At 54.9% G+C, this 12,179-nt stretch overlaps 1 protein-coding gene across 1 annotated transcript; it reads left to right on the top strand.

Moving 5' to 3' along the window:
* The first annotated feature begins 2,253 nt into the window (after positions 1–2,253).
* On the top strand, positions 2,254–11,765 carry LOC122421653 (synaptotagmin-3). Its single transcript, XM_043437833.1, has 8 exons — positions 2,254–2,784; positions 4,976–5,363; positions 5,489–5,707; positions 8,136–8,256; positions 8,558–8,729; positions 8,818–8,950; positions 11,016–11,084; positions 11,245–11,765. The coding sequence occupies exons 1-7, from the start codon at positions 2,600–2,602 to the stop codon at positions 11,079–11,081; spliced, it is 1,284 nt and encodes a 427-aa protein (XP_043293768.1). The 5' UTR covers positions 2,254–2,599; the 3' UTR covers positions 11,082–11,084; positions 11,245–11,765.
* The last annotated feature ends 414 nt before the right edge of the window (positions 11,766–12,179 follow it).

Raw genomic sequence — 12,179 nt, 5'->3', positions numbered from 1 at the left:
CACAGTGGGCATTCGATAAATGTTGGAATATACTTACTGAGCACTGATTGTGCGCCAGGCAGTATGTAAGGTCCTTCACATATCTCATCAACTACTCATGATGACGCTTGGTGGTACATATAATCCCTATCTTCTCTTTTTTAAATTTTATTTAAAAAATTTTTAATTGAAGTACAGTTGATTTACAATGATTCATGTGTATGGCAAAGTGATTCAGATATAGATATTGATGTATATATTCTTTTTCAGATTCCTTTCCATTATATGTTGTTATAAGACACTGAATATAGTTATGATCCTTATTTTCAATGGGGGAAACTGAGGTTCAGATGGAGTGGTTGGTCCCCCAGCTAGGAAGAAGTAGGGTTCTGAGAGCTAGGGAATATCATGAGCGCCTTCGTCCAGACGAGAAACCTTCACGAAGCAGGAGCTGGGATATTAGGATGAGTGCCAGGGTGGGGCTCAGCATCTCAAGTGCAGGGTGTCCAGAGGTCTGTGATAAGGGATGAGGCCCAGAGAACTGCAGCAGCTCGCTTGGAGTCTCATGGTCTATATGCAGAAGAGCCCGACTGTGACCCCAGGAAATCTAGCACACTACGGTGATTTGGCGAGCTGGGGGTGGGGTGTCTCAGGACCACCCCCAAATTCAGTAATTCCTAGGACTTTGACTTGGAGAGAGTCTGGGTCAGGCTAACAGTGGGGAACGGCATCTGTCCAACTTCTCTCCCCCTTCTCTTCCAAAACGACCCCTTTTGCTCAGTTCTCCCTGTGTTCAGAAGGCTGGGGGGCCCTTGCTCTGGCTTCTAACAGGCCCCCAGAACTCTAAGTAGGTGCTGGTCATTTCAAAATGGACTCCCCAGGGGATTGGGGTCGGGTGGGAAACTCAAAGTCCTGCCACTGCCTGCCCTGTGGCCCTGCAGGGTCACTTCCTGTCTCTCTGAGCCTCAGTTGCCTTGTCCATAAAATGGGATCAGTCACCCTCAGGTGGTATAGTGTCATGAGGATGAACATCAGGGACCACTGACTTAGATTCACCGGGCGGTTCAGGATTGAAGCACATCCCCTTGTCACCAAGCGCTCCCTGAAGGGACAGCACACAGCGCTTCCACCCTGCTGTCCTTGCCGCCGATGCTTTGGTGACCTGCTCCTCCCCGTGCGCCCCATGACCCGCCGTCTGGACACAGCAGGAATTTCCCTCTGTGATCCACTTCATGGATCAACCCCCAAACAAATTCACATCTCCTTGAAAAACCCCAGTCCTGGCACCAATTACTGAACGAACCTTCGGTTCAAGATCTGGGCTGTCCCGGGTTTCTCTGAAAGGCATATCAGCACACAGCAAGCATTCAGGATGTGTTAGTGGTGATGGTGTGGGATGCAGGTGGCAGCACTGGGATTTATCATCCTAACAAAAAGTCCTGCTTGAACCGCCATTCACTGGGAAACACTGAATGTGGTAGCCCAGTGGTGAAGATGGTGGGCTCCGGAGCCAGGCGCCCCGGACTCAAATTCTGCCTCCTCCACTCCAGCTACAGGACTTCGTGTCTGTGGAAACTTCATGTCTCTTGGTCTCAGTTTCCTTTTGTGAAAAGTACTAATGGGCATAATCATGTTGCCAAGCTCCTAGGGTGCCCTTGAGGCATAAGGAAGCTAATGTCTATAAAGCACAGTAACCTCTCAAGAAATGTTTGCTATTATCTTCCCCAGCTTCCTCTGCAAGCCATTTACTCCTTCTGTTCTTTAAAACCACTCTGACAGGCAGAACTGAGTTTTCCCCATTGGACAAATGGGGTGGGTCAAGCTCAGAGAGGTGAAGATATGTTCCCAAAGCCACACAGCGAGCTGGAATTTGAACCCTGACCTGCCTAACTGTGCCATGTGATCTCCCCTCTCTTTGATCACCTCTGAGCATTTGGGGGAAGCTTAGTTCTAAATTGGAGGATGTATCCACTTATAGGAGAGGCAGTGAGATCAAGAGAATAAAAAGGATGAAATCTGAAGACAGACTGCTGGTTCAAACCCCAGATCTGTCATGGACTAGCTGTGTAGCCTTAGCCGAGTCACCCAACCTCTGAGCTTCCTCATCTTTAAAGTGGTTAGACGGAAACACCGACGTTGCGTAGCCGCGGAGTCTATACTGAGTAGTACGTGTAACGTGTTTAGGATGGTGAGAGGCCAACACTAAAGCTTAGCTTTTTCAGGGAGAGCTAAGTTCTGACCCCACCCTGACCCCTGACCTTTGTCCTCACTCTCTCCAGACATCTCCGTGAGCCTGCTGTCGGTCATCGTGACGTTCTGTGGCATTGTCCTTCTGGGTGTCTCCCTCTTCGTGTCGTGGAAGCTGTGCTGGGTGCCCTGGCGGGACAAGGGAGGCTCGACCGTGGGCGGTGGTCCCTTGCGCAAAGACCTAGGCCCTGGGGTCGGGCTGGCAGGCCTGGTAGGCGGTGGTGGGCACCACCTGGGGGCCGGCTTGGGTGGCCATCCCCTGCTGGGGGGCCCGCATCACCATGCCCACACGGCCCACCATCCGCCCTTCGCCGAGCTGCTGGAGCCGGGCAGCCTAGGGGGGTCTGACCCCCCTGAGCCCTCTTACTTGGACATGGACTCCTACCCAGAGGCCGCAGCTGCTGCAGTAGCCGCGGGGGTCAAACCGAGCCAGACATCTCCCGAGCTGCCCTCGGAGGCCGGGGCAGGCTCGGGGCTGCTCCTGCTGCCCCCCAGTGGTGGGGGCCTGCCCAGTGCCCAGTCGCATCAGCAGGTCACAAGCCTGGCACCCACCACCAGGTGAGACAGGCCACCGGGCTGGGGGTCCACTCTGAACTGCCTTTCCTCTTCCGTGTCGCCTTCCCATCTGCGGCGCTCCTGAGTCCCGGGAAAGGAGGGAGCTTGGGGCGTGGAGTCCTGGATCCTGGAGAAAGATGAGGCTGGGGACCCAGACTCCTGAGTTTGAGGGAGGAGGTGGCTAGAGGTCTGAGCTCTTAAAACCAGTGGAAGGAAGAAGATAGGGACAGGACTCTGAGATCAGGAAGGTGGGAGAGAATGGAGATTAGACCCCCGAGTCCCTGAGGCACAAAGCGATTCATCATTGTTGGGACCTGCAGTTCATTGATCCATTGATCCTGATTCTATGCATGCATATTGAGCGCCTAATATGACCTAGACCTGAGCTGGGTGTTGGGAAAAAGTAGAGGTGAGCATTGCAGACAGACCCTCATGTCACTCCCAGTCCAGGGGAAGTGGGTCCCCAGATCAGCCTGTCCTGAGCCAGGAGGCCAGGTCTGCAGAAATACAACCTAACGGACACGGGTGGGACCGGATGACACCGGGTCTTGGATGCCAGATTGAGGGTCTGGGACCTTGTCCTGGGGCGCTGGGGAGCCACGGAGGGCTTGAGCAGAGGAGGTCAGCTCTGGGTATAGAAAGACCTCTCTGGAGCCACACGGGACAGACTGGAGGCCAAGAGTCCAGGCAGGGGGAGGACAAGGCTGAGCTGAGATCACGGGGGTGGTGGAGAAGGAGATGAGGCAGAGAGAGTCGGGGGCAGCGAGTCAGGGATGGAACTGGGGGGCTAACAGCTGTGGGCATGAGGGGGTCGGAGGAGGTAAGGACAGCACCCAGGGGTCTGGCCTGGTGATCGGGTGGATGGTGAGGCTGTCAGAGGACCTAGGAAGAGGGGAGGGTTTGAGGAAGACCCTGAGCTTATCTGGGTCTTGTTGAATGGGAGGGACCTGGGGGGGCACCTGGGGGAAACTGCCTTCTAGGATTGTCTTGGGCCCCAGAGGTTCATGGGTGGTTCTCCTCCAGGCGGGAGCTGGTCAGTGGCTCATGGAAAATGTAGTCTGAGGTCTCCGGGGAAACCCTCCAGAGGTTGATGGATACACTGGTTCTGAGTTGCTCATTCCCCCATTATACAGATGAAGAAACTGAGGCTCAGAGGGTGTTAATGACCTGCTCAAAGTCACTCTGGGAGCAGGGAATGGCGCACTGATCAGTAGCTGGGGGCATCTCACCCCGCATCCCTTTTAATGGCTCCCCGCTCCCCCGCTTCTCCCAGCCCCGTGCCTGCCTCTGAGTGCATCTGGCGCTGCCCTGTCCAGTCATCACTAGGGGCCCCACCACATGGACTTCACCACGGGTGCAGTGGCCCATGCAGCAAAGGATGGATGAGCAGAGGGACTGAGGGGGTGGGAAAATTCAGGAGACGGGAGGGAAGGGGTTTTAGGGGAGAGAGGAGGTGAGGATGGCACCAGATGTCTGGCCTGCAGGCCAAGGTGGATCTTCGGGGGCTGGGAGAGGGAGTGGGTTGGGGAGAAGGGTGCGAGCCCAGTGGGGAACACAAGAGGAATGTGGTGTCTGATGGGGCTGGGAGGCTGAACCTGGCTGGAGCCCAGGAGACACACTTAGCAGACAGAGGCTGCTGATGGTTGCGGAAACCTGGGGCACAGATGAGCTTGTCCAGGGAAAGCATACGAGGGAGAAGCAAAGACAATGGCCAAGATGGTTAAGGATGGAGCTGTGGGCTTCCGTAGTGTTCCACAAGCACAGAAAAGACAGTTGAGAGAGAAAGAACAGGCCAGGGGCCACGATGGCCAGGTGGGAGAGCGTGAGGATGGGCCGGGGAAATTTGGAGGAGGGCAGATGGAGGTCGGGGGATCTGGGCTGTGTGAAATCCCAGGGCTCCACAGAGGTTATTCAGGGTCACTCCTGGAGGTCAGATGGAAGCTTTGAGAGGCTGGTGACAGCCCAGGTCTGATTTGGAGTTAGCTTAGAGAAGGGGATGGTCACCCCCCCATACAGACGGGGAAACTGAGGTTCAGAGGATTCAAGCGCCCTGCTCAAGGTCACAGTGGGCAAAGGTGGGGGTCTGTGGGCCCCTGGCTGTGGGGTTTGGGGAGGAGGCCGGGAGGGGCCCCCCAGGTCTTCAGGTGCAGAGATCAGAGCCACTGACTCCATCTGTCTTCCCCACCCGCTGCAGGTACCCCGCCCTACCCCGGCCCCTCACCCAGCAGACCCTGACCCCGCAACCAGACCCGGGCAGTGAGGAGCGGCCGCCCGCCCTGCCCTTACCCCTGCCAGGCGGAGAGGAAAAGGCCAAGCTCATCGGACAGATCAAGCCAGAGCTGTACCAGGGGACTGGACCCGGCGGCCGGCGGGGCGGCGGGGGCCCCGGCTCTGGGGAGGCCGGCGCGGGGGCGCCCTGCGGCCGCATCAGCTTCGCCCTGCGGTATCTCTACGGCTCCGACCAGCTGGTGGTGCGGATCCTGCAGGCCTTGGACCTCCCGGCCAAGGACTCCAATGGCTTCTCAGATCCCTACGTCAAGATCTACCTGCTGCCTGACCGCAAGAAGAAGTTTCAGACCAAGGTCTGGAGTGGAGGGCTGGACATCCGGGTCCCAGGGAGGAGGGGCGGTGTCCGGACTCCCGGGTCCGAGGGAGGAGGGGCCGGTGGGCATGGTGTCTGTCTCCCTTCCTCGCCCACCCCCTCCAGGTGCATAGGAAGACCCTGAACCCCGTCTTCAACGAGACGTTTCAGTTCTCGGTGCCGCTGGCTGAGTTGGCGCAGCGCAAACTGCACTTCAGCGTCTATGACTTTGACCGCTTCTCCCGGCACGACCTCATCGGCCAGGTGGTGCTGGACAACCTCCTGGAGCTGGCGGAGCAGCCCCCCGACCGCCCGCTGTGGAGGGACATCGTGGAGGGTGGCTCGGTCAGTGACTCCCGCACCCTCTTCCCCAGGGGACCCAGGACCCCCCAGCTTGCCATCTCCTTGCCCCCCTACTACTTCACAACCCCATAACTCCTGGATCCTGGAGTTTTCTTTTTAACTTTATTTTCCTGCAAAATATTGCAAACGTACCAGCAGGAATAGAGAATGGTATGGGCTCCCACTCCCTTTCTGCACTTAGTTAAATATTAACATCAGAACCAGGCCCCAGATTTCCCAACTTCTGACCCCACCTTGACATCTGATGGCAACCATTCAGAAAACCATAACAGATGCCACCCGTTTTATCAAAACTCTAGGCTGTGACCCCATGACTTCTGCCTCTGACCCCGGATTCCCAACCCTCCATCTTCCCAAGCCTAGAGTGCCTGGCTTTTGTTTGTCAAACTTCCTTTCCCCTTACAACCTCCTCATTTTTTCAATTCCCAGTCTTCCTGAGACCCCCAGCCCCTCTGATCTCTGAACATTTTGTTTCAAAGCTCTGACCCTTAAGCTCTCTAATTTAATCTAATCCTCTGAGTCTTCATGGTCTCCACTGGAACCCTGATAGTATGATTCCCTAAAGCCTCACACTGGAATCCCCGATATCCTGACATCTCCCCAGTGCCCCCAACACCCCCCACTGGCCCCTTTTGCCTGTCTTACAGCCTCGTTCTCCTGTACATCCAATCCTTCCCCGAGCCCAGCTCCTAGGTCTTTGTTTGGGTGTCCTGACCCCTTCCATGCCCCAAACTTCACACCCTCCCAACTCCTCAGCCCTCTCAGTTCCAGTCCATGGGTTTCCCAACACTCCAGTTCTCTATTGATCTGGGGAAGCTGTGTGTGAGTGGGGAGAGGTGTGAGCCCTGTCCTCATATCTTGAGAGGGCTGGTTTTGCCCACCCGATGGCCCAACTCAAGCTCCTTCCCGTCTCTGAGCCTCCGTTTCCCCCTACGTATCAGGTGCGTGTGGCTCTTCCTAAGGTACCCTTCACCCGGGGGGACCACAGCCCGCTTGCTCTGTCCCCCAAGCCCAGGCTCTGAGAACCACCTGCCTAGTTGTAGGGTCTTAGCTCTGCTCCCTGTTATTCCCCGAGGCCGCCCCGCTCGAGGGCCCCCTCCTGCATCTATCCTTGTCTCCTCTGTCACCTCACATTTTCTCTTCTCCTCCTGATCGCTTCAGGCCTAGGTGGTCACACAGGGGCCAGCATCATGGGGACACCCAGGGGGAGTCTTTGCTCAGGGCGGCAGGGAGTCTGGGAGCACGTGGGAAGAGCTGACAGCTAAACTGAGGCTTGATGACTGGGAGGAGACGGGGAGGGAGGGTACTCTCGCTGAGGACACAGCCGGGGCAGAGCCTCAGGGGAGCGCGTGGGGAGTCTAGGGACCTGGGCTCCGGCTGCGTGGGTGGGGGGTGAGGCGCTGAGATGAGGCTGAAGACTAGGGCAGCCTGGTGTCGAGGCGGGGGATCTGCCTCCCTTGTAACCTCACGCAGGCTCTTGTCTGTCTCCTGCCCCGAGATTGACCTCTCCATGTGTCTTTTCTCAGTCCCACCTCTCTGGATCTCTGTCCCTTTCTCCATGTAGGTCTCTGCCTCTGTTTCTCTCTCTCCTCCCGCACCCCCTCCCCATCTTTTTCCCTCCCCTCATTCTGGGTCTCTGTCACTCTCACTGGGTCTCCATATGTGTTAGTCACTTCAGTCGTGTCCGACTCTTTGCGACCCCAGGGACTGTAGCTCACCAGGCTCCTCTGTCTGTGGGGTTCTCCAGGCAGGAATACTGGAGTGGGTTGCCATTCCCTTCTCCAGGGGATCTTCCCGACCCAGGGATTGAACCTGAGTCTCCTGCATTGCAGGCCGATCCTTTACTATCTGAGCCGGGGATCTCCATACACTGCCCCCCACCAAGTCTCTGCCCCCTGGGGACTCTCTCCCCTCCCAGGCCTTGGTTCTCCCTGAGTCTGTACCCCTCTTCCCCTCCCCAGTAGGTCTCTCTCCTCTCTGTCTGGGTCTCTAGGTACTCACCGCACCCCCACCCCCCCCCCACCCCGCCCCTCCACTCTGCTCTGGGTCTTTCTGACTCTAGAATCCTGTGGGTCTGTCATTCTGACTCTCTCCCGCTGTTTGCATCTCTGTCTCAGCGGATTTCTCACAGCGTTCTTCTCTCTGCCTCCCTCTTTCTGTCCTTCTCCTGATCTCCCCCCAGCCACGCCTCTTCCAGTTTTCCCCGCAGAACAAATAGGCTTTGACGGTGGTGGGCCGCTGTGGCCGGGGAGTTTACCAGGTTTTGGCCCGGAGTCAGATTGTTAAGTGGATCGGAAACCTGAGCCTTGCAAATCGGGGAGGAGAGCTGGAGGCTGGAGATGGGGAAGTCAGGAAGAGACTGGGTGGAGGCTGAGACAGCGCCTCGCTGGCCCCCTTTCCCCAACTGCAGGAAAAAGCAGATCTTGGGGAGCTCAATTTCTCACTCTGCTACCTCCCCACGGCCGGCCGCCTCACCGTGACCATCATCAAAGCCTCTAACCTCAAAGCGATGGACCTCACCGGCTTCTCAGGTGGGTTCCTGGAAAGGCGCCGGTTTCTGAGGGGCAGGGAGGCGGGTGAGACTCCCGGGTCTGAGCGAGGAGGGGGCTGGAAGCCCAGACTCCACAGAGTCCTGAGAGAGGAGGGGAGGGGCGTCCAGACCCCCTGAGTCTGGGCGACGAGAGTCTGAGGTCTGGGCTCCTGGATCCGAGGGGCTAGGAGAGAAAAGATTGGGAACCAAACGCTTGCGTCTGGGAGGAAGGTCTGGGGTCCGCGACGGGGTCCGAGGGACGAAGACCCGGTTCAGCGCCCTCCCTCCACGCCCGCCCCCAGACCCCTACGTGAAGGCCTCTCTGATCAGCGAGGGGCGGCGTCTGAAGAAGCGGAAAACCTCCATCAAGAAGAACACGCTGAACCCCACGTACAACGAGGCGCTGGTGTTCGACGTGGCCCCCGAGAGCGTGGAGAGCGTGGGGCTCAGCATCGCGGTGGTGGACTACGACTGGTGAGGCGGGGCGCGGGGTGAGAGCGGGGTGTGGGGCCCGGCCTGCCGGCCTCGGGGGTGCTCACCGGCCCCCACCCGTGACCCCCAGCATCGGGCACAACGAGGTGATCGGCGTGTGCCGCGTGGGTCCCGACGCCGCCGACCCCCACGGCCGCGAGCACTGGGCCGAGATGCTGGCCAACCCGCGCAAGCCCGTGGAGCACTGGCATCAGCTGGTGGAGGTGAGTGGGGCGCCACTCACCCCTTCATTCCCGCAACCCCTCATGTCTTCGTGGGCTGCTCAGTCACAGGTTCGAGTCCCCGCTCCGCCCTCTTTAGCCGTGTGACTTGGAGCAAGTTCCTTGATCTCTCTGTGCCCCCGTTTCCCCACCTGGGAAATGGGACCCTTAGAAGCGTCTATTGTTAGGACTGGTGTGAAGATGCAGTGAGTTAATGCAGGACTAAGTGTCCGCCTCTGAGTAAGGGCTCAGTAAATAGTCAGCTACTCTTATTATTATTACTCATGATGCTAAGTCCCGAATAAAAGGAAAGGGAAAAAAACCTGGATGATAAAATAGAGCAGGGCTTTATTTGTTATTTAAAGCAGGCTGTGAAAATTGGTGGATTGTGGTTTACGGGGTAGGGATCAACAATTTTTCTTTTGAAATGAATAAGAAAATAAAATTGAAATAGAACAGTACAGAAATTTTCACAGGGCAGGAAACCAAGGATGGTGGTATTAATTTATTTTTTCCCTGGGGGTTGCAGTGCAAAAGGTTTGAGAGTCTTGGGTGGGGGGAGAGGGAATCTGGAGGGGAGTTGGGGCATGCCCTTTCAATTAGGGAGTCCTGGAGGGCTTCTCGGAGGAGACATTTGAGCAGAGGCATGGAGGTTGAGAAGGAACGGGCTTAGGTTAAAAAAGCTTGTAGGAAGAGGGTGAGGCTGCCAGTTCCTCCAAATCATCCAGACGGGAGGTGTCAGTGGTGAGCCCGGAGCAGAGAAAGAAGGGGATGGGAAGATCCCAAGAGGCCTTGGGGGTCACGGGAGAACCAGCTTGACAATTTTTAAATTAAAAATTTAAGATCACTTAAGAACCTTAATTGGTCAAGAGAAATTTTCAAGTATGGGTTCTCTCATTTGAATCCAGGAAAAGCAAAGAAGTAACTTTCAAAACTACTGATGACTCTACTGTCACTAAAGCCAAGAAAGTAAAATTATACTAAATTCTTGCAGGGTGAAAATAAAACATTTAAGATAGTATGAATTTCAGTACACTTACTCTTCTTTTTTTTTTTCCTTCAATATTTTCTCAACTAGTTTAATTTTCCAGGGGGGAAAAAAAAACAAAAAATACAGAAAAATCTAGTACATATTTCTCCTTTTGTCTTTGGTTCCTGAGCCCAAAGGTTGGGCTTTGGTTCCTGGCCTTTACTGCCAATTTAAATAAATTTAAAGAAATTTCAATTTTAAATAAATAAAATAAATTTTAAACAAAACAAGTTGTCTTTAAAATGGCACTGGACTAACTTTTACTTAAAATTTATATTTTGCTCATCATGGACTATTTTTGCATTGATTTTGATTTTTTTTTTTAAAGGTGGTATTACAATAGCATTTATCTGGATTGCTGCATTTGGGTGCACCTTGCATTTTATACCTGGATTCAGTTCCTCACTTGGAATTGACTAGTGTGGCCCTGCTTTGAAGTTTTCTCTGGGGTTGGAGTGGGGAGGGATGTAAAGGGCTGAGTGCAGAGCTCAAAAGTGAGTTTTGAAAAGACTGATTATACTTAGCTGAACAGATGGCAGCTCTCCCTGCTTTCATCACTTACTCGTCTTCTAATTCACTCACTCGTTTATTCACAAACTTCTCTGGCAGCTCCTGTGAAACAAGCTTGCCATGCTCCTCAGTGAAGAGAGCTGAACCCTGGCAGAGTCTGGCCACGACCTTGACTTTCAGCCAATGGTGTTCTGTGGCTGACCCTGACCATTCTGTAGCTCAGCCTTCCCGTGGCTCCCCAGCACTCTCAGGACTGGGTTTCAGCTCCTCGGGGGCTGTGCAGGGTCTCCCCCATCACCCCAGTGGCCTCGTCATCTCTTCTCACATTTCCAGTAATGTCTCCTTCGTGCCTCTGTTTTCCCATCTGTAGAATGGGACTGTAGTACCACTTGCCCCATCACTTCAGAGCTGGGCAAAAAAAGAGAATTATAAATGATGAAAACAGGTGTGATGTCTTATTAGGTTCATTACTGGCAACTGTTTTGCCTCTGTCCCCCTCCTCCTGAGCCTTTGGATTTCCCCCTTCAGGAAAAGACTTTGACCAGCTTCACAAAAGGCAGCAAAGGATTGTCAGAGAAAGAGAACTCAGAGTGAGAGGTAAGGAACCCAGGCCAGGGGTGAGAGGGGCTTGACTCCCAGGTCTGAGGATGGAGGGACATAGCACCAGGATTCCTGGGTCCCTGGAGTGTTTGACAGCCATGACCAGCTAGGTCATGGGCTGGCTGTCCGCCATCACTAATGTTTCCTTGCTGCCCAGTCCCGCAGGTCTGGCCAAGGCTTGGAATCAGACCAGGCCCCCTGAGGACCCCATCCCTTCCTGCCCGGACTGTGAATTCATCTCCTCGAAGCCATAACGTCCGAGCTGCGTGGTGCGAGGCAGCCCTGGGCCTGCCCATCCTTCTACCCCTGGAGGCTTGGGGGTGGTGGGAGGCAGGCGGGCCCAGCTCCCTGTTTCAAAGTGGGGGGCATTCAGTCTCCACTGTGTCTGTCTTCCCTCCCCGGGGCTCCCCATCCAGGTGAGGGGCCATGCATGTCTGGGGGATCCCTGCCCCCCAAAACCTCTGTCTGTCTGTCTGTTGTCTGTCTCTTTGCTGTTTGTACAAGACTTACTGTCCTAACCCTCGTGCTGGCTGTGAATGTCTACGGACCAATCTCCCGTGTCCCCCTAGACACGCACACGCCCGTGTCCACCCTGTCTGTTCACTACACCCTGAGTCTGGCCGATTCCCCCCACTGCTGCTGCTATCAACTCCAGAATAAACACATACATTGGGTCTCACTCCATCTGGGGCTCCTGTCCTTTCTGGGGCTGGGAAGCTGGGTTGGAACATCTCAGTTTGCATTCAAACAAATGTTTCATTCACTAGCAGGGTGACCTTTGTCAACTTAACTGATTTCTCTGAACTTTTCTAAATGTTACACCGGCCAGGACCACTGTAGTCATAGGACACAAAATGCAATCCAGACTATTGTAAACCACAAGCAGAAATGAAGGACCTCCATGCAAGCCTGAGTGTACAGAAGGACTTCAGGCATGGTTGGATCCAGGTGTTTGGGTGATTCCGCTTTGTCCTTTGTTGACTTCGTTCTCGGGCAGGTCTTTGTGATGGTAGCAAATGGTCATTTGGAACTGCAGGCTTATAATGCTGAAGCTGTTATAATGCCTTCAGCTGAAGAAAACAGAATTCCCAA

This window comes from Cervus canadensis, chromosome 18 (assembly GCF_019320065.1).
Source record: "Cervus canadensis isolate Bull #8, Minnesota chromosome 18, ASM1932006v1, whole genome shotgun sequence".
NCBI lineage: Eukaryota > Metazoa > Chordata > Mammalia > Artiodactyla > Cervidae > Cervus > Cervus canadensis.
This window is presented reverse-complemented; position numbering and strand designations above follow the sequence as displayed.

Bases quoted from the DNA above. Each gene is read 5' to 3' on its own strand.
- LOC122421653 (XM_043437833.1), top strand. From the start codon at position 2,600: ATGGACTCCTACCCAGAGGCCGCAGCTGCTGCAGTAGCCGCGGGGGTC. The intron at 5,708-8,135 runs GTCAGTGACTCC...CCCCAACTGCAG, and splicing joins ACATCGTGGAGGGTGGCTCG to GAAAAAGCAGATCTTGGGGA. The intron at 8,730-8,817 runs GTGAGGCGGGGC...CGTGACCCCCAG, and splicing joins GCGGTGGTGGACTACGACTG to CATCGGGCACAACGAGGTGA.